Source organism: Phaenicophaeus curvirostris, chromosome 2 (assembly GCF_032191515.1).
Source record: "Phaenicophaeus curvirostris isolate KB17595 chromosome 2, BPBGC_Pcur_1.0, whole genome shotgun sequence".
In the NCBI taxonomy this organism is placed as follows: Eukaryota; Metazoa; Chordata; class Aves; order Cuculiformes; family Cuculidae; genus Phaenicophaeus; species Phaenicophaeus curvirostris.
Window position 1 is genome coordinate 57491714 of NC_091393.1, and position 26969 is coordinate 57518682.

Sequence of the window (26969 nt, forward strand, 5' to 3'; positions counted from 1 at the left end):
ATTAAATCTCTATACCATAAATCAACCCTTCGGTAGAGTCCAGAGTAAATGACTCCTCTGAGGAAAAAAAAATCTGTATAACCTCAATATTTATTTAGCCAGTTTGCCTTACCATTAGCCCCTTAGCACCCAAATGAACCAGCCTGTCTGACACTTAGCAAGTCAGGCCAGTTTTGAGTCACTGACAGTATTTGGTGGTATGTCTTAGCTGTTAATAAAAGAATGGGGGTCAACTCATCGAGCACATGAAGATCAACTGAAATTACTGCTATGGGATAGAGGAGGTAGAGATTTAAAGAACAGGACAGAAATATAGGCTTCATTAGTACTTGATATGCTATGAAGTGAGCTACTTCTGTCTGTAGGACAGCATGGTTTTTATATGAGTACTACATAGTGGAAGCAAACTATAAATGTTTTAGTGAGTGAAGAAAAGCAAGGATGAAGCAGATGCTGGGCCAGCTTCAAGAATCATCAATTTTCCTCAAAATTTTCCATAATATTTTCTGCGAATTTCCTGATTGTTCAGTTGATCAGAAGAGCTGACTTCGAGGAAAAAAAAAAAAAAAGTTTATATTGGTTCTTACTTTTGTTAAAATGTTATGGTTGCTTATTTTTTACAAGCCATATAGCAAACATGAAGCACTCTTTTCAGTCTCAGTATAACCCTAAAACACAAAAAGGGAACAAGCCACTCTACAACAGAGCAGAATTAAATTGAGAAGAGGCTGTGCAACCAGTGCCAGCCATACTCCTGCCAGAATTGGGATTTATATCTGTACAATTTGGGATCAAAACTGGTGACTGAGATATTAAAAAAGAAAAAAAATAAGAAGAAAAAACTCAAAGACAAATTTTCACAAGAGCAGAAATTCAATTAGGAAAATTATTGTCAGTTTACCAGTGCAGTTCTTCTGGAAGTTGGTGTTCTCTAATGGGTGCCCCGGGATGCGGCACTGAAATCTGTGCTGCCAGAACTCAGGAAACCAGGGGTTGCGGGTGTTGGTGTCCAGACGCAGCTTCAGATAGTAGTCATCAAATGCCAAGACCTCTGGAGACTGCAGTTTGATAGTGATGCCTCCGTTTGCTTCAGGTTCGTAGCCTTCAATAACTTCATCTCTATCTGCCCAACCATCACTGAAAAGAAGAAAAAAAACACTTATTACACAAAGACAGGAAGCTTGTTTTGAAAAAAGTAATCACCCAAATGCAGGACGGCACCCTCGGAAGCAGATGATTAAAGGGAAATCTAAAGGTACATCTAAAATTCAGGCAGAGAGGGAAAGAAGAAAGCACAGTGAGACTTGTAATGAGCAGTCTGACTGCATTTCACGCAGAGTTCTCATTAACTTATCTGGACTGATGAGGGACTGTCCCTCTGGAAAGGGCTTTTGGGCATAGCTTCTGGTGTGATGTCTTTATGGCTGAAGAGATTCTGCCTTATTTAGGCTGTCCTGTAAGTGGTGGAAACTGAAAGAATTAATATCAATGGAAAAGAAACTGAGCCAGAATCCTGGGTGTTTTGCAGAAGAGGTCTCAGCATACATGGATCTCACAGCTAGAAGAGTAATTCAAATCAAACATAAAGTGAGAAATGCATTGTGTTGGAAGAGAATGGAGTAAGAATACTTGATAAAGTTGACCAGAGTAAAAAGAAAACCACATGCTATTCTAGCACTGCATGGAATTTGTGATAACCTGCTCTTTATTTTTCCTCTCTTTTGTATTTTTTTTAACAAACAGTGGCTTTATATTTTATTTCTGTTTATTCATATAAGGGATACTTTTAAAAGCCTGAAGAAAAAATTCTCTCTTGACAACATTATTTCATGGAAAGTCTATTTTAACAGGTTTAAACAAAGTCTGTTTGGCTTAACATCTGAGTCTTAGTTTAGTTCTGCTAGCATGAAGTCCATCAATTTAGTGTCATTCTCCCAATTGTACTAGGGTCCCCTTAAGAACAGTGCTATTACAGTCTAATTTAAGCACAAATATAAGTCATTGCTTAGTTTTAATATGCTGCACGTGTCATGAGAGAAATAGATTATTCTGGCACCTCAGATCTAGCTCTGTCCATTCAGAATCAAATCAATACTACTGCTGTTGTGAAAAGCAGACAGATGAAGCACTGCCAGAAGCAGAAAGCTCAAGAGCAAAAATGCAATTGGCCGCTAAGAGATGAGTCTCTGTTTCACTCCAGATGATAAGCTGAAAGAAGGTCCTTGTTAGGAGACTCTTACATACAGCCTTGAGAAGATTGTTGAGGTGCAGACCATACCAGCTGAGGATATTTATGAAACACTCAGCCTACGTCTACCTGGGACTCCACAATGGAAAATAGATAAGATTTGAAATAGCAAGCTCTGTCACAGTCCTAGTCGAATAGATGTAAGGTAACTATGCACTGGGAACGTGTGAATCTTTGGTCCTCAGCCACCAGACTGAACAGCTGCATGGTTTAGCTGACATTCATGTTAACTGCTGCATCTGTGCTGTAGGAACCTGGAAAAAGTGGCAACTCTCCATGGAAATACACAAAACCCCATGTACTGAATGTTTTCCATATCGTACACACAATCCAAGCCTCTATTACAGGATGTTATTTAAGTCACGGGACATCTGGCAGCCCACTGACTGAGTGATTAACAGAGCCCTTTCCACTTGAGCCTAGGGAGTGACAAGGCTATATTTTTAAGATGGCACTATATGGCACAATTAAGGCAGGATTTCTTTGTTTCCCCCTTTGCCAAGGCCTTGCAGTAGAACTGCCCAAAATTTCTGAGCTTACAAACCACTGACCAATATCTTCGTATAGCCAAGCAGCATGAGATACAAGTGTATGCATGTTGCATCTCACACGTGGTATAACAGCAGGGGGAGGCACAGGGAATAGATTGCAGGGAGGAGACAACATTGACTGAAAAGTTCTGTTGTGGAACAGCGATGGGCATGATATGGTATCCCAAAGGGATGGTCTCTGCCAGGCTGGACGCAATAATGACTGCTGTGTGTGGCAGAGGCAACCAACCTGGCAAATATCGGGGCTTGCCAAGAACCTGACAAAGATGGGGGCTCTCCTGCTATTGAAACGTAATTACTTTTTTCAGAAGAAAGAAGTAGGGGGAGAATGTTCTTTCACTGCAGAGAACACTAAGGTCAGTGATGAACTGACTGAAACCCCCACTCCCTATCCCTCTGCACTGCTGGGGTGCGGAGGAGGTAGGGAACTGTTGCCAGGCACAGCCCTGGAAGATGAAGCTCCCAGTCAAATAAAATTGACCACAGGTATAAACGTTGTCCCACTGGAGTGCCAATTTGAGTTGTTTTCTCCTTGGAGCAGTGGGCCTGCAGCAGGGGACCTTCCCCTGGGATCAGAACTTGCCCAGAGTAAATTCCCTGGGACTGAGCACCCTTGTCTTATCAGTGAGTGCTCATGCACATTTGGGATAGATGAGTGAATGTGTGCATTTTGGGTCATCCTTTTAAAGGATTGTTTGTGAAACTTAAGAATTCTTAAGTCGGTTGTGCAGTAATATTCCCACCAGACATCCAAACTTGTGATTTATTTGGGGTTTTATGTGTATATATATATATATACACACACACACACTCATTTTTAGTGTCTCATTATGTGTTTTGAACATCCTTCCATGACACTGGGTCACTTCTCACTGCGAGTGATACAGGTTACTCAGGTCCTGCCCTTTTACCAATATATCCCTAATGATTAGCACCTGGCACAGTCTTGGCCTCACAACTGCTCTTGGATTGCCACAGGAGTGCGCAAAGTTCAAAAGACACAATTTATCCATCCCTGCTCACCATGCCATTAGACTGCCTTGAGTTTTGCAGAGGGAAAGAACCTGCATCCCTCCACTCCTCACTTGTTCATGAGCAGAGAGCACCCAGTAAAAGGTACTGTGCACCCTGATTGCCTCACAACAGATCACAGCATAGGTAACTGTACAAAAGTAAAACCAGGAGAATTACTTTTCTGGATTTTATATAATTCAAGCCATAAACTAGCACCAGAGGGGAGAATAAGACACAGTATTTATTTCTTTTTATGTGGGGAAAAACAAGCAAGAGGTCACTCTTACAGCATAAGTAATTGAGTCTTAATTGCACAATTACTTCATTATTTGTCACAATGTTTATGGCTTGCAAACTGTAGACTCAAGCAGAAACATTAGTGAGTCAAAAAGATTAAGGAAATCGGGCCATTTTTAAAAGACTTTCTAGAAAGGAGGTAGTTTCTCTGCTGCTTGGATTACTACCAGCCAAACATTAGAGTGATTTATTTCCTCTCCCCTGTAAGTCTGGCTTGGAAAATTGCCACATTCCCTCTGAAGGCAAAGCAAGGCAATTCTGCAAAGGCAAGAGAAAATGTATTTCAAGTTTTCTGAGGGCAGCTGATGGAAAAGTTCCCCTAAATTGGGACGCAGATTGTCACCTAATATTTCTTCATTTCTTTCTGGCCCCACATGTTTTTTGTCCCTCTTCAATGTCCTCAAATAGTTAAATTAGTCAGATAAGTATTTTGTGCAGTGAAATGTGAAGAAAAGGCACTGGAATCTGTGAAAAAATTTCATATGTGTTGATGTTTGTATGAGACCTTTGCTTTACTTCCATTAAAATCAAGGAGGTGAAAAAGAGTCCTCCAGTTCCTTAGAGAACTCCTGCTATCATGGCATCTGGCTGTGCTGAAAAGTCCCTAAGGGAGCCGTACAGCCCTATCAGCAATAGTGGGAGGATTATCAGAGATCTCAGATCTTCTTAAATTCTCAACCTATACTTCTTTTGAACGTGTATCCTTAGTGCTGTATGAATAAATGGATAGGGTTCCAGGAGACAACATTCAAACATTGACATTTCTAATGCTGGGCAACAGCACAATACTGAAGTCCAGATGACAGTGTGAATGACAGTGACAGAATCACATGACCAAGAGCTGATTTAATGGGAAAATGAAATCTTATTAAAAGAAGGCAGCACATACTAGCCTTTTGTTGTCAGAATCAAGTACTTTCCGCCTACTTTCTTTCTTTTACCCTGATGAGCAGCAAGTAGCACCACATGTATCACTTTTTGAAACAACATCTTTCTGTGTGCCTTTACTTCAGATTTCAGGAGGTGGCCCAATATCCATCACCTCAACTGCCTTCCCTGATAAGTGTCAATTGTAATTTTTGTGTAGTTTTCTGGACTTGAAATATACCAGATATCTTGTGTAACAGTTGATCTGAAGCTCTGTGAGGGGGTTAAAGTCATGAAGACAGAAACGGTGAGGGAGGGACAGGTGCGTGGGTACCAAACCAGCAAATACTCTCTCTGCTCTTACAAGAGAAAGGACCAACTGCTTTTGTTCTGGTTTTGTGGTGTTTATCACAATCAAAACGGTCACTGATATCCTGCACGCTACTCTTGGTCCGTGTTCCAATCTGGTGGCCAACATTTACCATGTCAAATCTGAATTTCAGCATTCAATTACAAACAAAAATCAAGCAGAAAGGGGAAAAAAAAACCAGATCTACTCCATCTAGTTTCAGGAGACCTATGTCCCATTATCACAAACTGAATTTCAAGAAACATATTTTATTTTTTTCTCAACCAGTTTACTATTCTGCTAATGTGTGACAATGGAGATTTCTGAATTGTGGCTTCAGCATCTTGGCCTCTGCATATTTTCTGAACTACAGTCACATATATTCCTGTGACTGAAACACCAGGAGAAATGTAATAGATTTCCAGTTTCCTCTCCTCTTCCAAACATGAACACTGTCAGCTGCTTTTCACAAGGGCTGTTGAGACAACCTACAATCAGGCTTTCTATTTTCATCTCCTCAGGACTTAACTCTTAAACTATGCAGCAGCACCAGCTCTGCTCTGCTTCCCTGCACATCACTCAGCATTACTATTCCAGATGCTTTTTCCAAATAAACAACGAAGCAAAAAGAAAACACGTTATTGTTTATGAAGACTACTTGCCCTGTGATTATTGTAGGAGGTAGCATCCTTGCACAAGTAAACAAAACAAATCATATCAGTCATGGACACTGAATAGCAATTTGATTCCGGCACCCTTATAAGACTTGATATAATGGACCGAAGTTGTGGACAGCAACTGATTTAGACTCCTCTGCTTGGAGCGCTGCATCATTGGCAGCTTTGTCAACTCCCTTTATATTAGGTAAGGTAATGTTTTCCTAAGGAGTTTGCATTAATGAGAAGGTTTTTTATACTGTATTGGCCAAGTCATAAAACACAGAAAAGAAATGAAGAGGAAAATGGTCTTTATAAATGCTAAATGAATTACTATTTTTTTGGGGACAGGTTCCTGTTCAAACATCAGTGTCATATGTTCTTGCCTTTCTCTCCTTTCCACAAAAGTAAGCCCATGTCAATATACTTTCCTGTTCACATCAATATACATTCCCACAGTGCATGTTTATGAATGCCTTCTTATCATTGCTCTCAAGGCTGCCATCTGGCCTGCTGTTATGTTAAACTTCTAACAGATTTAAAAATGAGGACAGCACCACTCAAAAATTCAACATTCAGTAAAGTGCCATGCCATTTTATTATGTATGTCAATATATTTTAAGGACAACTATTACAAGCTTGAATATATAAATAAAAAGCTGGCCATTTTAATTGGAAAGTGGTTTTTGCAGAACTATCTTTCTGTGTAGTGTTCAGACACTGCTTAGGTAGAAATATTTCAAAACACTACAAACTCCTAAATAGTGATAAGTCGAGTTTACATAATTTGTTATTCTGTTCTGATAAATGCCAGTGCTCTGGATTTTTAGAACTGATCACATCTGGAAGCCTGCAAATCTGCAAATTCAATTTTCTCTTTTTATAAAAATCTTCCCTGGCAGCATCCCACTGGAAAATCCAGCACGGATTCTCCTGTCCATGTGCAGGAAATGTATGACTGTGACGGCCTCTTGCTTGCTTCTGAAAGAACAGATGGAAACTCAGACCTCAGCATAAGGCCAAGCCAGAAAGTGCTGGTGTGGCAGGAGGACTAATTTCATAGACAGCTCCACCAGAAAAATCAGTGTTGCAACTTGATATGAGCACAGGTAGCAGAACTGGGCCCAGAGTACTCCACAAACAGTACTGTAGCTGGCTACTTAACTGCCCTCTTCTGGGAGCAGACTTTGAGAATAAAGGTCTTTATTTCACTAACCTCTTGTACTGGAAAGAAAAGAAGACAACTAGCTTGTTGTGAAGGAGGATTGACCTATTCTCTGGCAAAAAGGAATTCTACCAAAGGTATTCAGTGTCAGTTTAACACATGCCTCAAAGAGAAGATGCCATGTAAAGAAAATGGAAACTTCCAATATTCACAAGTCAGCAACTGGCAAAGTAACTTTCTTCCTTAGGCTTATGTGTTATCAGTCACTCACAGTGGTCACCAATGTCACCTGAAAGGTGCTGATCATTATTGCTCATGAGCATTATTTCAAACATGAGAAGAAAGGCCAGTTTTGCACTCATTCATTCTGCTAATTCATCAGTACTGCATACTTACGTTGAAAGGTGGCAGACCTTTCCTCAGCTGCCAAACCATGTATTTCTTGGTTTGCATGGTTTAGTGTTTGATAGGAATGGTTGGACTTGATGATCCTGTGGGTCTCTTCCAACCTGGTTATTCTATGATTCTATGATTCTTGAAAGTACAGTTTTGTTTTTACATGTGTGACAAGTCCTGACAATCTTAGGAGTTTAGTCCCAGGGAGAAAGATAAACTGGCAAGACCAGACTGAAAGGCTGTATACACTCATGCTCTAAACAATGGTTTGCTGAGCACTGAATGACCTCCTTAAAAGCAGAAGAATCCAATTCACTAAATCTTGTAGCTAAAAAAAAAAAAAAAATGTTGATGGGGAGTTATAGGTTTTGCTCCTGCAGGCATCAGGAGCCATTACCTTCCCAAGCTGCCAGTTTATGGGAGCAGGCATCATAACTTGTTGAGAGATTTGTACCTGTTCCTTTCCCCACAAATGGTGCTGAGCTCAAATGTGCCTTGAATTCCAGCCTTTAGATTTCTACTTGTTGTTGACCTTCATAGGTCAGTCCTGACTCAAATCAGCTGAAGTCATCATGGGAACACCAGCTCTGTAAACAGGAAGCAGGACAAGAAAACCACTGAAACTTCTTCTGGGAGGGAAATGGAAAATAAGAGGGATAGAGGAGATTACTGCCTTGACAGTCTCACAGACACGTAAAAGAAGGTACAAGAAGAGCATTTGTTGCCAGACTGTGCATTTACTGGTTGCAGACTCATAACTCACACAGCACTACTATGCCACTGTGAGTTGTAATCCTGTCATGGACTATAGATTAAAGAACATGTCACACGTGGTTAGGGCTTGGTCTGGGTACCTCTAGAGGCCACCAATGAGACTCTGAAAGAAACTAGTATGATTTACTAGCAAACCCTACTCCCTTTGACACAGCTACACGTACTCATCATGGTTTGAAACCAAATGTACTACAGGAGGTGCTATTTTCTGAGGGAAATTGTAACACGAGGTTTAAAAATAATTCCCAAGGCCATGTTCTTCAAGTGCTTTGTCATATTTCTTAGTAAATTTTTCCTTCTTGCCAGGTTCTGTTTCATAACATTGCATACGCAGTTTTTCACCTCCCATCCATGATTACTGAAGGCATACAGTAGCAGTAGCACATTAGTTCTTATATTTTATGCAAGCACAAATTGTGGTAAGGGCTTCCAATTTTTATTTAGTGAATCAGTGGATTTTTTTGAATAAGTGACACCCTGTAAAGAACTTAAGTTGATAAATGATAGGTCATTATGTTTCAAATTATTATCATTCAATTTTGTGTGAATTTTCAGAATTTTTGTATCGCTCATTTAAAAAATGTAGATTATAACCTTGTGGACCATGATAGATTGTATTTTGCAAATATGTATTTAGGAAAGTTTTAATTATCGTATGTGTTGCATATATTTGCATACAATTTACATAATGTAATTTAACTGCCTATCATGCAGGCGTTATCTTGAGGAGTCTTTACTGTGAAAATTCTTAACACAATTGGCATGTGCAGCTCTTTGTAAATGTAGTTGCTGCTTTCACACAGGAAAGGTTTAACCATTCTCAAGAGTGCACAATGGTGCGTATCTTGGAAAATCAGAAACTATACATATATCCTCTAAGGCAATAGCTGATTTTTCAAAAAGGTGTACACATGTTTCAGCCCAGATTGTCAAGAGGATTGAATCCTTGCTCTGCATATTTGAAATTCACAACATGAGGTATCATGAAAGCACAATATCTTTTCCAAATGAAAGCACATGGGTAGGGAGGAGGAGAGCATCCAATTCTAAAAAATCATACACAAACAGGAAGCTTTAATCTCAAGATTGTTCCTCATATAGGGTGTTCCTGGCCTCTAATACGTGCAGCCAAATCCAAGATTTTTAACATCTTATTAATACACCCACATCTGAAATACAGAGAGGTTTATCTTTGCTTCTCTGTACCAGTTCCAGGGGATTTTTTTAATCCCCTTGCTGCTGCTGTGCTGCAAATTGTGTGCAACAAGACTCCCCTGAAGAATGAATATGGATAGTAAGAGGTAGTTCCTGCCACAGAGAGCTCAACTGTGGTCCCTTTTCAGGGAGGCTAATTACAAAGAAAAATTCTTGTTAAGACTTCCATCCTGTGTAAAAGTCTTAGAGACTGAGGTCTTTTCTGTGTAACCATGCAAAGACTTCCTACCTCTGCCCCAGCCAACTGCAAATCACTGTTCTCAGGGCCAGATCTGATGGACTGTAAAGGCAGAGACCATGTGGAGGGCAAATGGGCTAGAAATACACAAAAAGGTACAGGTATATATTCAGGAAAGAAAGAGGGCAAATACATGCCCTTTCTGCTGCATGCCACTCCAGCAGAACTAGCTGGATGCTTGTATGTGAATTGCTTCCTAAAAGATTAATTCATAGATATCTTCCTTAATCACTAACTGAAAAAGAAGAAGAACATTTTCTTCCTTGTCTCCTTGCTTTGTTGAGATGCTGAGGAACGACAAAATAAACATAGAATGACATTTCCTTCTCCATTTTCACACAAACTGTGTTGAATTCAAAATTACATTGAATTCCAACCTTTGAATTTCTCCACAATGCTGACTTTCTTACAACAGTCCAGAATTTTCTTTGAGGTTTATATTCTTATGTGATTCCCTTAAACCACCCCTTGCTGTAACCATCATAAAATAATACTGAAGAGAAATATACAGAGATATGACAGCCGTTTTCCAATGGAAATCAAATTTCAATATACAGATCTAAAGCAGACATCCTACATCTTGCATATAGGTTGCTATTACTGCTTTGCATATGGCATATTTCCATACCTGTACAAATTTTCTGAAATACTGTTTCCACACGCATGCTTGAAAACTGAACCTTTACACAAGTATTTATGCAGGAACTGCTCATTGCTTTGGTAGCCCACCAATGAAACTATGGCTGAAGAGGAACTGGTAGCCACAGAAAAGAGCATGCTATCCATTCCATAAAGGTGCATACTTATATGGGGTTGAAAACAAGAGATCAAATAAAATGGAAAACAAAGGTGAAATGTGATGAAACTCATAAGAAAATCACAAAACTTTTGAATCTATTAATCAAAGTGAACATAGAATCATAGAATCACCAGGTTGGAAGAGACCCACCAGATCATCGAGTCCAACCATTCCTATCAAACACTAAACCATTCCCCTTAGGGAATGTTTTAGAACATGTTTTAGAACAATATTTCTGTAAACACTTCTTTCTGTTTCTACCAAAAGTTTTGTTTGGTCATATCTGCCATTCTTTCTCTTCCAATTTCTGTGGATACTTGAATATTCAGATTATTATGAATCTTTATGAATAAGACAGTTCACACTTAAATATTCATAAATTGTTCATTTGAAATTATATATTGATATGGAAAATATTCAATTCATACTATGACAGAGAGCTGCCTAAGCACCTAAACCTTTCCAGTGAGAGAATCAATTAATATTTTAAGGTTTTCATACAATAAAGAAAGTACAATCATTAACCTTTGGTAACCTCCTAAAACAGCATTCCATTGTGCCTCCAATGAACAGCTCATGAACTAAATGCAGAAATTAATTCATCTGAAAATTAAGCACCCTTTTCACAAACAGTTAATGAACATTAGAATAGGTGTAATGACTTGAATACTTCTTTAATAATCTACTTTGTTCAGGCAATACTATTGTACTTCACTCCAAACAGCTGTTATAGAGCACTTGAAAAATGTATAAAAGTATTATTTACTCTTCTGCACTTATTGCTGTCTGAAAATCATAAATGTTTATTCATGTAGCTACACTGATATGAAATAAGAAATCCAAATGCAATCATCTGCCTGTCTAAACTAAAGTTAGTTCAACATCATCCAGCCACCTTCTGTGCCTTAAAAGAATCTGCCTGTCAAGTAGAGCTACAGTAGCACAGTAGCAGACTTCTAGGCATTTAGGTGTCTGGGTTCCAATACATATTAAGTCAAAATATACCCAAAACATAACTGGAAAGGATGGAGTATCTTGCTCAGAGGAACCACTGAAATACACCATATTGTTTAAGTCATAGAATAGGTTGGTTGGAAAAGACCTTTGAGATCATCGAGTCCAATGTCTTATTAAAGAATAGATTGTAAGTATATTATTCACATTGTTCAAGTTTTACTCCTTCTAGATATCACGCTGACAGCACTGAGAAAGCTAGGATGGCAGATATTCACTGTGTAAGGAGTCTCACAGTGATCTCATTTTGTGGCATGAGGGGTACAGAATAGCCATAGCCACATGCGTACTTAAGTACAGAGTTTGCATACAGCAATAACTGCTTCCCAGCCTGGATGTCTAGGAATTAGAAATAGGACTTATTGAATCTCTTTTCCTATTAGAAAAAAATTTATATGCAGACTTATCCAAGTGTTTGAGGGAACAACATAAGTGATTTTCAAAAGTTGTAAGTTATGCTAATCAGAAAGCCATATTGATGATATTACAAAAAAAGTTTAAACTCACTAATCTGTTTTAAACAGTAGTAAAAATTGTGAAGTGAACAGATGTACATTTAGAAAAAGCCTAGAATGATCTGCCAAAATCTTGCTCAGAGTACATGCATTCTTATAAATGCTTGAAACATGCTTAAAATCACAAGAGTAAAGCTAGTTCCATATACTTGTCATATGGTCAAGTCAACCTGTAACTAAGTAAATGTACCATTGAGTAAACTACTGACATTTCATTAGACTAGATAAGAATACAAGACTACAGCAAAATCACAATTCTTCAAAGTGTCTAAATGACCAAATAACCAAATTTATTTACAATATAATCAGATTAATTTCAAAACTGAAGAAAAAAAGAATTATTTTTTGTTAATTCTATACTGGAGATAAGAGACAGCTGTTTTCCTTCTAGATCCTATGCTATTCTTAAATTGGAATACTTCTTCGAAGGCAATAGGTGTGGATATCTTCTCTGATATCAAATGTCTTCCTGATGGAAATTCCTCTTAATTCTCATCTTTCCTAAGAAAGGCTGGGATATTTTTTCCTGACTATGCTCTGCTTTTGCCCTTTATTTATGCAGTCATGGGATAATTTAGGTTGTGAGGGTCCCTTAGAGATCTTATAGTTGAACAAGCTATATGGTCCATGCAATCTCCCTTCAATTAATTTGACTCATTCCTGTCATTGTCTCCAGGTCAATAGAGAAAGTACAAATCATGTAACTAAGGAGACAACAAATCTGCCATTTCAACTTAAGCTTTACACTTTTATTTAGGAAGCTAGACTTCTTTTATATTTTATTAATCTATTGACTCCAGAACAATCAAAGTATTCCTAGGATCAAGTTTTATTAATTAGTGATAATTTCACTACTTAGTAATGGAAAACCGAAGCAAGCTTTTTTAAAACAGAACCCTGTTTTGTCCAGCTTTTGCACAAAAGCGCTATCAGCAAAGAGTGTATAAACAGCCTTACATGACACAGTGGAAGAGAAATATTTTTTCTTTTGCATTCATGAATCTAGCCAGAGAAGAGGAATGGGTGTGGACTCACACAAAACAGAAAATTGTCATTTTGCTTTATGCAGAAGTGGGAGATGCACAAAGAAAATCCAAAAGGCACAATGCAGAAACTTCACTTGAGTGTAATTGCTGTGTTTATGTGCAAGGAAAAGCAGAAGAGTAAAAGTCACAGTGACTAAAGCTTACTGTCAGGATATTGCATGGGCCTGATACTCCCTGAGGGCTGGGGAGCCAGGAACTGGGAGGGACCCTAGGTGAGATGGGGAAAGACCCAGAGGTCGTTGGCCACGTTCAGCCAAGAGTTGAGGTCACTGTGGAGAGTATCTGATGGCATTAATTGAAGAACCTAGTGATGGTACAGCAGAAGTGTCCCTCCTGTTTTCAGCTTTTTTAGTGATTTTAACAATCTTTTAAAGTGCAACACGAAACATTGCTTTCTTAATGTTTTTGTTCTGCAAATAGAATTGCTATACTCACCACAGACATGCAATACATGTGCAGACAGGAGAGGGAATGAAGCAAACTGGACCAATTCCCATTTTCTGTTGATCAGAAAGAAAAGTAAATTCAAAGCCATGGAGAAGTCCCCAGTGTGGTTATTTCCTTTTACTTTATGGATGAAGGATGTGTGAAAGGTTAAGAATCCATCTAAAAGAAACTAAATCTAGTCTACCTCTATAAATAATATCCAAATTTTTAAACCATGTTTATACACGAGAACTGGGAAAAAGTTATTTCTGGAGAAACCCTGAAAATAAAAAATACTTTCTTGTATTCATCCATTAAAAAACTAATAAAACCTACAGACCTCAAGGCAGACCACATACACGTTTATGAAATAAATAAACCAAAAAGATCAGTGGAAAAAAATTAAGGAAAATAGCTTTTTCCATAAAAATAGTGTTGTGGGGTAAATGTAAGAACAGCAGACAAATCCTTGAATAGTTTGGATACAAGGACTGCTGCTCACAAAAGGATGGAAGAGATGAAGTAAGAAAACTTGTTGAAGTGGACCGAGGCAGAAAAAGAGCTCTATAGATTTTTTTGTATTATGAGCTACAAGCTGTAAGAAAAGGAAGATTGCACAGTTGATACTACCTCAGAAAAACCCTGGGATGTGATTAAAAGCCAGCCATAGTGCTTTAAGCGGCTTCCAGCTGTCTTAGAAAGGAAAATGCTTTGAGATTTCCAGGGTGCCTTCTGCCTTCTACCGATGGCCACTTGTGCTTAGTCCTCTACCTTCCTGTCTTCTTGGTTCCTAGTGCATTAATACTCCTTATTTCCATCACTGAGAACTAAAGCATGAGAACGCTTAAGATAGCCAGACAAAAGGGGTGGACATGGAGGACAGTAGCCTGGGCCTTGAGGCACCAGCTCTTCTAAATGGAGCAAATCACTTATCCTTAGGGAATAGCATGCATTGGTTCTGAATCCTTTAACTGTAGTCTGGTAACAGTTATCCAAGGGATAGAGCAGAAAATTAATGAGATTGCTCAGCATTATTAAATACTGGTGTGTTAGCGAAAGGAAGGAATATGAGGATGATATTAAGGCTGAATTCATCACCTTTTTAGAAGGTCCGTGGCAGGCAGAGCACACAACTGTTGAGAAAGAATGTGCATGTGAGGATATTTTGAGAGTGTTCAAGAGAGAAGAATGTATGAATATATAAATACAGATATATAAATACATTGACAATACTATAATTTTCCAAGTGACATTAAAACTAATGGAGAAAGGTGACAAGGGAGGGAAAGCGGTAAACTACTACAAGACAGTCAATTCTGTTTGAATTACAAACAGTTCGTAATCTTTCCAATAGGTATTATCCCTATTTCCAGTTGTAAGGAAGGAAAAATATTTGACCTAAAGCCCCATTTGACAAGATTCAGGAAAAAATTCTAATGGAAAAAACAAGTAAGAAACTGGTTCTTTGCAATATCTTTATGAAATGCAGCATTATGTTTTTACTTAAAATAGAGTAAAATTTTAAGCAAAATAACCTTTATTTGCAACGAGGCTGTTTTACTAATTAATTATAGTCACATGCTTTTAAAATTTGTACAGTGAACTTCACTCTGCAGTTATTACTGAGGGAAGAGGGAGGAGATGGAAGAGCTGTGCAGACATGAAACCTATGTGCCAGCTATATTGTAACCACAGAGATAAGTGAAAGGGTAATTTGCTTGAATAGGGATGAAATCTATTTGCCAATCCATTTTGATCCTGTGACACTTGACCACTAACTCTCCCATGCTGTGCTATGGGACCACTTACTGTCTCCTGTACACTGACTCCTGCTCTGGACAAGTAATCCCTTATGATTCCATGCTTTTTTCTTTCCCATCCGCTTGCATGTTCTCTCCCCAGTTATTCCTCCTTTCTGCCCTGCATGACAACCTTCCTTTCACACTGTCTATCTAATGGGACTTTGTTTGATGAAAAGCTCTAGATATTGCTATGGTTTAAATGATAGCTAAACAAAAAACTCCACACCAGCTACATGAAGAAAAGGACACTTTTTTTTACCAGCTACTATTTTTTGTGTGACAAACTATCTCCTCATGCACACCGAAAACTACATTTTAAACCCTATTGAAATATAATATAATGATGCCACATCTCCTAAAAGAATTAGCTGTGAAAGACTGGCATTGTATTAATGGGAATTATATAGTTTTGGCAGAGGAAGAACAGAACTGTCCTAAAAGACTGACCAAGTACAAAGAATGAGATCAATACAGCAGTGTTATTTATATCCATCCTGCATTTGCATTAGGTTTATCTGTACTACAAGAAACATGAACTCCAGCAAACATTAATTTTACATTTCACAGTTGCTATTATTGGTCTTATGCATGTTTGCATTCTGAACAATATTTTTTAAAAAAGTAAATACAACTGTTTAACAAAATTAGAACTTTATCCAATACTGGTCAAGGAGATGCCTGAACTCTCTAAGAGGTAACTGCTAGGTCATCATAAAACTTTCACCAGAAAATCAGTTGAGTTTGAAACTATATTTTTGCACAGAGGATAGAAGGGAAGCTGGAAGTATGTCATCATGATAGAACTAAAATATCACTCCCAAAAAAGACAGCCTTCTGTCACATTATAGTCGTGTGCAGGTATTTTGTGTTTGCCATATAATTCTGCCAGCCAAGAAAACAGGAAGGTATGAAAGGGTTTAAGGGAAAAAAAATGCAATTAGCAGACAACAAAAGTAGTATTTGCAGCTCAGATTTTATTACCTTGGTGAGGAGCTTTCTTCCTCAGGACTCAAAATCCACAGGCATCAATGAATTTCAGCTTAGGACTGTATTTTCCAATATCCAACCAGAGGGAAGTCACGCCTTTGTTATGTGCCTATCTACTCAATGGTCAGAAAGAGCAAGGATTATTTCACAGGTATGGTTTGACAGGGAAGTGTCTGAGGGGAATTGGTTTAATAAGATAACCTTTTAAAATGGTATATTCAGGAAATCCCTAGAGAAGCATATACCAGTGTTAATTTGACAGCCTTCTCTGTAGAAATCTCTTTTTCTTAAATGAAAATATAAATAAAAGTAACAAAGCTCAATAGGGAAAGATTAACTTTTCCCTTTTCTTTTTTTTTTTTTTTTTTATGAACTCTCAGAGACTGATTAAGCAGGTCTTGGGGTATTTTTGTCATACTGAAATGTAAACTCATTTCAAGCAAATAATCACATTCACCAATGATGGAAATAGACACTGCTGCTCCTTTCTACTCCCTGACACCACCTTTATGACCCACTGTCTCATCAATATAACCCAACCAATATTAGTCCACATTGGTCCTTAGCTGCTTTGCAAAGACCTTACTACTTTATCAAATAATAAAAGTAAAAGCAAAACGAGAAAAAATGACTTGTTTCCTCACTAAGGTGAGGAAAGCTACCTATCATGCAACAGAAACTTCTGTGTTTGTGCTAACTCACGGATGCTCCATCCTTATACATGCTCAAGTGTTTATTATTGACTCTTCACATTTTATTCAAGTAGATTATCCTTGGGATTTTTACATTACCAATAGCCCATATATTTGATGGGCACAGACTATAAAACTGCAAGACATATTTACAAATTAAGAGATATTGCAATATACAATATTTTCAGAGACTTTTTAGAGTCTTCATGGCTTACATATTTCATTCTTTGAAGCTTTCTTTGGAATCATAACAGCTAAACCATTATTTTATGTTAAATGGAAATACAGATTATTATGTGGTGGTATGCCTTGAGGAACAAGAACTGAATAGAAATACAAAATAATCATAAATCACCAAAAAAAAGACCACTCTGCTCCTACCATCAAGGACAGAGAAGCATTCTTACTAAGCTAAATGCTAAATTATGCTAAGTTATGGAGGAAAATAAAAGGAGATAGGAAAAGGAGATAGGAAAAGGAGATAGGAAAACTATTAGTGACTGGTTTTATTCTTCAAAATACTGACACTCACTCACTGATGCATGACAAAAATTTTATGCTGAAAAACTGTTAATTTTGAACCTCCCATTTAGATAGAAATACACCCAGAATTCTCTCATCTCCCCATGGATTTTTCAGAATCTGATACCACCCTAAATGATCTCACTCAGTGTGTTTTTATATTGCAATTTATTTATGTATAAAACATAAATCTGAATCTTTCTTTTTCCTGCCTAACTGTTTACATACTTGACATTTTTGTCTGTTTCTTCATTGCTACATTTGGTTTCTTTCTCTTACACCAGAAGCCATATCTGTCATGTCCATCAATACTTTTTAGATGCCTATGATGCCCCTCATCTTCATTTCTCTTGAGACAGATTTAAACAGCACCTAGTTTAGTCATTTTAAACTCATTATTTTCTATCTTTATTCATGAGTTTACTTCCTTTCTGCTATTTCTTTTTTCTCATTGTAATTGTATAAGTCTCTCCATCTTCTCTTAACACACCTGCTATCTCGTTCTACATTTGTTGTAATTTCCTTTCTTTGCACGTTGTTCTTGTTTGGCTTACTGTCATATCCTTTCACTTGGCAGAAAATAAGAATGCTTATATAGCCAGGCTTTACAAATCATATTCCTCATTATGCATAGCACCTTATTGACATGCATTTCTTATATACATTTTTAAAATAATTGCTCTTGTAATTTATACTGCAAAATCCTAGGAGGAAAAAATACCCTCTTTGGAATTTCAGTATTTAATTTGAAATAACGCAAATCAGAAACAGTGCTTCTAACGCATATTTGATTTAATCTTCAGGCTTACAAGTACCTGAGGGGATGAGAATCATGAGTATACAACAGTACTAAGAGCATTCTCTAAGTAAACTGTTTTGTAAATACCACCTTGGCCTTGAAAGGACCTAATAATTTTTTATTACTATTTCTGTATATGTTTTTATATGTTTTTAAACATATATTTCTACATGTTTATGCATAATTAAAAAAAATGAAAAATGCATAAATACTTGCTGTAGTCATTTATTTCAGAGTAGCCCCTTCATTCCTCAGGTAAACAGAGATTTCACAGCTCAGCTTGCCTCTGCTTCTGTTAGTTTGATGAGTACCTGCCTTGGACTAGGCAAGAAAATTTACCAAGCCTCAATTAGCGCCAGCCACATGCTGTCATGCCTCCTCTATGTTCAAATGGATTTGCTTTTTCATGGGAGATGGAAAGAAGGATTACAGGATATTATGTCTGGCAGTGTATCTCCAACACACAACATGCCCTAGACAAAGCTTCAGATTTAAACTGTAGTTAGTTCTCGTGCCTGCATGCAGAGATGTCTGGGTTCATGGGAAAAGGGTTACAAGGTGATGAAAAAGATCTGGGCTGACTTTTCCTATGCAGGCACTTTGGCAGCCCTAGTTAAAGAGGTACTACACCTGGGAACTGGGAGATCAACAGCCTTTAATGCTAGGGTTTTGTGAATCTAGTTCTTTGCTAGTGTTAAATGGCTTAAAAATATTAACCATTCGACTTTGAATATTTCCTCTTTAGAACTTTGGTGACAGATCTGAAGAATATCCATTAGGAATGTGCTGTGCTCAGGAGGAAGCCCAGACCCTCTCACTCAGCCCACAGCCCATTTCTCTTTCCTGAGAAAGGAAGTAAGCTAGAGAGGGTTGTGGGGTGATAGATTACCTGATCGCTCTACGGCATTTTGGCAATGAAACTCAGAGATGAAGAGAAAGGGAGGGAAGGTCAGTGGGCAGTGACAGGAGAGATAGTCTTGGGCAAAGAGGTTATCCATATAAAGTCCATTCTTCTTCACCTTCTCTCTAGCTAAGTGTTTGTGCCCTTGCGCATGCCTAGCTGTGGACAGCACAGTTCCTTTATAAGCAATAAAAAAAAGCATACATCTGGCTGTCTTGGCCTCTGTTCTGAGTCTGGCAAGGCATGTCAAACCCAAATATGCAGCAGTCGTGTGTGGTAGCTACTAAAACATTATTAGGACATGCGAGCACAGGGCACTGGTTACATCAGCATCCTATGACTGACCAGTAGCATCTCTAGCTCTGCTGAGATTGGTTGCTAGGCATATGTATGTGCAGCAGAAGTCTTGTTCTATGGTGTCTTGTCAATGTGTTTTCTGTCCCACACATTGCTTAACCATTATGGCTTTTGTCTGGGTTGTTCTTAAGTGTGTGATCCCAGGCTTCCCTGTGACATTCCCGGTCCTGCTCTGACTAAAATTTGCATTTGCTCCCTAGGTCTGGGTAGGTAACCTTGGAGGTGCTTGTAAGGACCTTGTAACAAGACAGCATCTGTGGGCCAGTTTGTAACAGCAGAATGTGAAGGAGATCCCAGATAACTGAATCAGAAAATGAAGTACATACTGGAAAGTCCAGTAGAATTGAAAGCCTATATTGGGAATCTGAAGTATGGGACTGTGCGGTCTTGCAAGTAAAAATGAAATTGATTCGATTATTGAAATCAGTGGGAACAAATATTTCGGACCAAACTCAATTTTTAATTTAAAATCTGCTCCAGCCAGCATGAAATGCAGAAGCTGTATGTTGTGAAAGAGTCCAGAAAAGGTAATGTAGAAGACGAGCTGTTCTTAACCGTATGCATAACCAGATCCTGCCAGAAAATAGAGACAGAAACTCCAAGAGAAACTCAACTACTTAGTCAATAAGTGACAAGAAAGATTACAAAAGGCCATTGAATATGTACTAGAACATTGAAAGAAAATCCCCATTACTATTTGTTTAGATCTAAGAGAATTATACAGATTGTTACAAAAAATTTCCATGAAGTGACATGTTAACCTTTTCATTAATTTAAATGCATCTGCCTTGCTCTTACAAATCTTCCCAGATAAAAGGAGTTCAAGGCAAGCCACTTTCAAGCCCCTGTGCAGGGTGTAGTACTTTCACAGGCTTCCTTTGTCTTAAAATATAGTCCTGAGAGTTTTCACGAAGAGCTACACATATCTTGAAGGAACTGAGTCCATAGAAACATATATTGTTGGTGTTCTGACTTGTGAGAAAACAGAAGACTAAAATGTACATTTTACAGGACTGTGAAATAGGACCCAAATTTTACAAAAAATTTGACTCTTCAGGCTCGAGAAAATATTTAAAAGAAGGCTTAAACAAGATGGTACAAAGACTACAGTCAACTCCAAGCTATTCCAGACTTCAAAGATCGAGAGACAAAAGAGTGTGCAAAGCGGGAAGGATGGTAAAATCTGAGGGAAAATTTGTGCAAAACTTGACAATCTTTATTAGTAACTGTCAAGCACTTATAAGGATGAGCACACAAAAGCACTCAAGCTTGGACAGAGACTTTCAAAGCTTACAGGGTTAATAAAGTTCCTGTTTTCAAGTATTTTGATACCAAGCATTTTCATATGTTTTAGAAAATAGTTGAAGGATGGGATGCTTACAGAATAGGCTGAATACTCAGAACTTACTAAGTAAGCAGAGAGGAAGAGGGTACATATTCAGTCACAGAAAACTAGCACTAGCAGCAACTAGACACAGAACATTTGTGCCCACAGCAAAGGTGGCACTGGTTACATCCAACAGCAAAATAAGGTGGGTTTTCTTCAGTTGTAGTCACAATAATTTAAAGTATAGCATAAAACAGGAAACATACTGATAGAAACAACCTCAAGGTGAATTTTCAAAAATCATGGAGTATTATTGCACATGGAAATAGTAACAAAAAAATCCATCTCAGAAACTATACTGTTAGATTATAATTTGCATTACCATAAGGCTGCATGGAGAAATTTGCATAAAAATGTTTTCATGAGAAGAATTAGGTCTGTATTTGCCAGACATGTTCTAGAAATCATTCTGTCTGATCATGGTCTACAACCTGATAGGCAAAACCATTGCAGAGGATTATGAATTTCAACAGGTAACATATCAAGCTCCCAACATCCTAAACTGCATGGTCTGGTGGAAAATAACATTAAGAAAGAAAAATGATTCTTCACAAGCAACTCTAGAAGTGACATTTACTGCTGATGAACATGTCAGCACCATCTCTAGAGTAGTCTATCACTAGCTGAAATTTTGTTACACAAAAAAAATCAAGATCAGATTTCCTAGGTTAATAAAAAATAAAATAGAAGACCAGTTCTTAAATGATACACTCATAGTATGACAGGAATTCTAGGGTATTAAAGTTTTTGAAGCCTGGTGGGGCAGATTGTATGCAAAATTACATTCAGTAAATGCAAAGGGGCAGGGAAATGTGCTTTGTTTATCTTATACAAACATACTTTTATAGAAAGCTTGAAGCCATTACAATGTTTTTCTCACGAAAAATAAAAGGGGGAAGGGGGACGTGAAGAAGAGACAGAAATGGCTTTTTCCTGAAGACAAACCAGAAGCCGGTTTGTACACAAAGCTGTTAGATTATGGCGGAGTGCTGGAAAATGGATCAAAGTCTAAAGTGCTGCTAGAAGAATATGTGCAGCAGTACTTAAATAATTTAAGATTTTTCTTATGACCTCTGTAAATGAAAATTTAGGGTGAGGGTGAGATCAGTTTCTGTTTCTAAAATTAAAAAAAACATGGAAACATGATGAATTTCTGTACTGGCCTTTTCAGAGTAAAACAACAAAGAACAAAGTGTATGTGTTAAATTGAAACTGTGAGTTCTGAGCAGAAAGCACGTCAGAAGAGAGCAAATCTGGTGTACTGTGGATAGTGAAATTTCATGGGAAAGAGTAACTCTGATAATGGAGAGGTGACAAAGGCAATTTTCATCAGTTATCAGTTGACATTTAGTTGTCAGCTGCCAGGTGGATCTGATTTGACCCTGTAAACGTTTCCTTTCCTCTCTGATCCAACACAAAGAGAAAGTTTAAACACTGAAGATGGAAGATATGGTTTAAGAACCATTCCATTCTGCTTCCCAGTGATCTCAGTCACTCCTTGCCTGCTAAATAGGGTACTTGGCTTCTGTCTTATTAATATAACACATCCAAATGCCAACACTGAATACAATTACCAGTGTGGCCCAAATGAGCAGCTGAAACTAATGGAGTTACAGAAAAATGTATTCGAAGAAATTGTATCAGGACTTATATCTACGTATGAAATTGGGTTTGTTTTAAATTTAGACTTTCCAAAGCTTCTTGAGATGAAGGTGAAACAACACATTAGGGTGTTATTAATCCCTACCATTCAGCTCCACTTAGCATTAAGCTGTTGTCTAGATGCTCAGGACAGCCCAGAGCCAAGGGGTAGTGCAATGCAGCAAGTTGGTATTCAAAGACACTAAACAGACACAGGGAAGGACTATGATGGCTACAGCTAGTGTGTTCTTTGGGCCTGATCAGGCACTTAAAACTTTTTTCTTTCCCATAAATGTGTCATTTCTTTTGTGGAGAATATATGCGCGGGCTATCTAGGGGATACTGTGTTAATGCAAATATGTGTAGAAGAGCAGAGACTCTTGAGAAAATGTATATCTGAGTACTGAAGAACTGCATAATTTTTTTTAAATAGGAAACAGAAAAACTGAGATCATAAAACCAGCAAGACCCCACAATATGTAAGTATGTGTAATCTTAAAAAGCCAAGAGAAGAATCCAGGCCAGTGTTTCTTGCAGAATCATGAAAACAGCAGCCAGGCATACAGAAAGAGAGAGGGGAATAAAAATCTTTATTGGGCAGTGTCAGGGTAAGTAAATGTCAAAAAAACCCACCCAGTCTTCATAAAAGATCAGTGATAAAAATACCATCCCATGAAGGTTGAAAACAGCAGAATCACCTTACAGGAATAAGTGTCCCACTTTACTGAATGTGACCTGTAGGATGAATTACTAAAATCTTAGCATGGGAAACTGAAGATTAGAAAGACAGGACGTAGCTATAAGTGAGTACGTACTGGACTAAGGATCTTAAAATACATGACTGAGGAAAGTCACAAAGTCATAATCCATTTAATAAGCTTCAGATGTGAAAAGACAGTAGCAACAGGTAGAGTATCTATAATGTGATGCTATATTTAAAGATAGATTATATATACAGTAAATTAAGAGAAAGTAACTCCCTTCTAGCATTTTTGTTCCCTTATGAAATAGAATCCAAAGACAGTTTGGCCCACTTAAAAAGAGATCCAGTAAAGGTTGTAACAGCATATAAAAGGGAACAAATAAAGCAAGACAAGCCTTGTAGTTTATTAAACCAAAATGAATTTAATTTAATGAATTCCATAGCTGTAGTTCCAGAGCTTTCATGGATGTGCATATATCTTCTACTCCTCGTTTTTTATTTTCCTCTAGAGTGAGCCAATCTAGTCAGGTAATACTCAGCCCTGTTCCCTCCTTCTGCTGCTTCTTCCAAATCCTGTGGAATTTGTAACTAAAAGAGATTGCTTAATCCACTTCTGCTTTTCAAGGGACAGTGCTGACTTCATTGTCTTAGAGGTGTCTATGTTCCTGTCAGAAAACCAAAATTATTTTGCAGAGGCTGGCAGGAGTTTGAAAAGACTCACCACATTCCTGTTTATTGTGTTAATGAAGCACAGCCTCACAATTTTAACCTGAAGAAGAACACAGATTATAACCAACTGTTGACAAAATCTGGAATTGAGTAATTTAAGCCATAGTTACATCGTGTCTTCTCAGCAGGAATTCTAGGGGAAGGAAGATAAAACACATCTTCTGAGAGAAAATTACAACGTGTAACAATCTACTGTGCCCTGCTCAGTCCTAGGAAGCATTACATTAGGTTATTAATTACTGCATATATACTTAATCTAGTCACTGGAATGTGAAATTGAATAGGAAGTGTACTTGATAAGAAGAGTTTCCTGACAGAAACATTAAAACAGTCTGGACTAAGTACGGAATTTAAAAGACAGAGAGTACTCACGCATTTTTTTTCCAGGATGCTGGGGCACCATATGATTATTTATTTATTTGTCTTTAAATAGAAATAAATTCCCCGAAAGAAAAGGCGTGACATGTTGCTAGAGGCATCTTTGGTGTTCCTTCTGCACCCTTCCTTCATTTATTCCAGGATAGACTCTTGCACTGGACCCTTTTCTGAGAAGCTGTAGTAACCACATTGCTGACTGATGAAGAGAATCACTATGAGTTTTATGACTGCACTGATTTATAGTCAAAGATAAAGCCTTGCCTGACAGCCCCAAGGACTTTGTCATCCATCTGGGTCTCAAAATCTTATCAGAGAAAACTGAATTTCCAGAACCTATTCCTGAAACTAAGTTTCATTGCAAATACAGCAAAAAGAGTGCTCTTTTCTGATATGTCCAAATTATAAGCAGAACTGCAGACATGCATATAAAGTATCAGTTAACCTAACCAATCACTTCCAACTTGAGAAGGACAAAGATGTGTAACAGAGGTTTAAACTTTTAAGTTTTACCAAACCTTACTCAAAAATCAACAGCAAATATGCCTTCTAATTTGCTTTTTAATTAAAAAAAAACTCTCCAGATTTAATATGCTAACACGGTATGGCTGAGAAACAATTACTTCTGAAAAAATGTATACAGAAGTAAACATCCACAGGTTTGAAGTCCTGCTGAATTTATCAAGCTTTAATCACTGAAAAGTGATTAAAGCCCTTCAAAGGGCTTCCTGTCTGCACCTCCAAATAGTTTCACAAATTCATATGTATCAGTATTAGGATTAGGAACCAAGATTCACTTAAGCCTTTGCTTTTTATTCAGGCTCACATTTCAGATACTTCTTTCCTAAAGGCCAAGTTCATTTTCTTTCTGCATCAGTCATTGGCAATCTTCCACACTCAACAAGGTCTCAATTTGAGCAGCCTTAAATGAAAAATCTGGCAAACTCTCCAGGTAAGGAAATTGAATAGAAATTAGTAAATAAACCAACCAAGTCCTCCAGTCTTAACATGAAAACACCATACTAGACTGGCCATCATTGAATAAAAATTGCCTGAATGAACTCATGCTTTTTAACTCCACTGGTAACAGCTTCCACCAAATCCTTTTGCCATCTTTCAGCTTATTACTAAAATTGCCTGACACTTCCTAGGGTAAGATTTTGTTTACAGTAATTTGTAACTTGGAAAAATAGATATGTGGATGGAAATAGTCTTTGCCTGCTGTTCACCTCAGGCCGACATTTTTTTATTTATATTTTAAAATGTCACCCAGAACAATTTTGTAACTTCTACTATAATGACTGCAAAAAAGGTAGTTTTGCCTTTGCAGATATTCTCTGATCACCTTCTTAAAAGATCTTGCAGATTCTACCTTGAAATTTGTGAGGGGGTGCGATATTTTTGTTAGACACTCATCTGAATTTTCGCCTGTATTCAATGTTCATGAAGACTCTCAGGTGGGCATGGTCTGGAAGAGGACTCCTGTCCAATCCCCTGCCTAAAACAGGGTCAGCTCTGAGATAAGATCAGGCTGGATTGAGGCATAAAAGAGAATAATACAGTAAGTACAGCCTATTTAGGTGTCCAACAGGGACACCTAGGACCTAATCTTTCAGACTACCCAGAGATTTATTCTTTATTTAAATCTGTTCTGTATATACTTTCTATTTACTTTTATTACAATTGAATGCATGTTAAAATCTTATTCCAACTGACTTAGTCAGCATCACACAAAAGTGTGATGTTGTGGTAGAGATAGGGATTTTTTAAGAAACTTTATCATAAATGGTGGTATTCAACTGTCTTAAGAAAAGACTCTCCCTCCTTGTCCTATAGTCCTCTGTTTTTTTAATACATAGGTGATATTTCAGTATTCCCTAAGGCAGAGTTATTCCAACCAGCATTTGCCTTTTGACATAGCCTTGCCTGTACCCAGAGGAGGTCTGGAGCATGTACTGAATAAGGCACTTTCCTATGCATTTAAGTAATTAAACAGTGCTTCATTGCATTCTTAACTTCCAAGTGACTTAGTTCATAACTTTAGGCATACAGTTTTGAAGTACTTCTCTCTGTGTGCATCAGTGTGTTTGTGTGTGTGTGAACATGCGCATCATGGATGTCCTCTCCTTTAAGTTATTTCCATTCTTTTTAAGAAAGTATTTCCCAGCAACCGCTTGCAATCAAATATAAGCTATATATTATCTCCTTTCGTGAAACTTTATCAGGCAAGAAATAAATTAAGAATTTGAACACAGCTTTGATGATTCATGCATCTTTCTATTCCTGCTCAGTTACATTCCAGATCCTTTTGTGCTTTCATTATTTTTACAATGATAAGTAAGTAACCTCATAACAAGAAATCAGGCCAAGCATATGTAGGCCAGCATAAATAAGTATATGAAACTGAATATGCAGATTTTGTCCCATATTCCATGGGAAATCCATTTGATCTGTAAATAGAATCATTTGGTGAACAACATGAGTTTTGACAGTTCACAAGATTA

At 37.7% G+C, this 26969-nt stretch overlaps 1 protein-coding gene across 4 annotated transcripts in view; it reads right to left on the reverse strand.

Moving 5' to 3' along the window:
• The window catches only part of GRM1 (glutamate metabotropic receptor 1), a 181874-nt gene that overhangs the window by 69233 nt on the left and 85672 nt on the right, over positions 1-26969 (reverse strand). For all 4 annotated transcript variants that reach the window (XM_069852173.1, XM_069852174.1, XM_069852176.1 and 1 more), the window contains exon 4: positions 902-1137. In XM_069852173.1, the coding sequence (XP_069708274.1) occupies positions 902-1137 (236 nt within the window). The remainder of the gene's footprint in view (positions 1-901; positions 1138-26969) is intronic.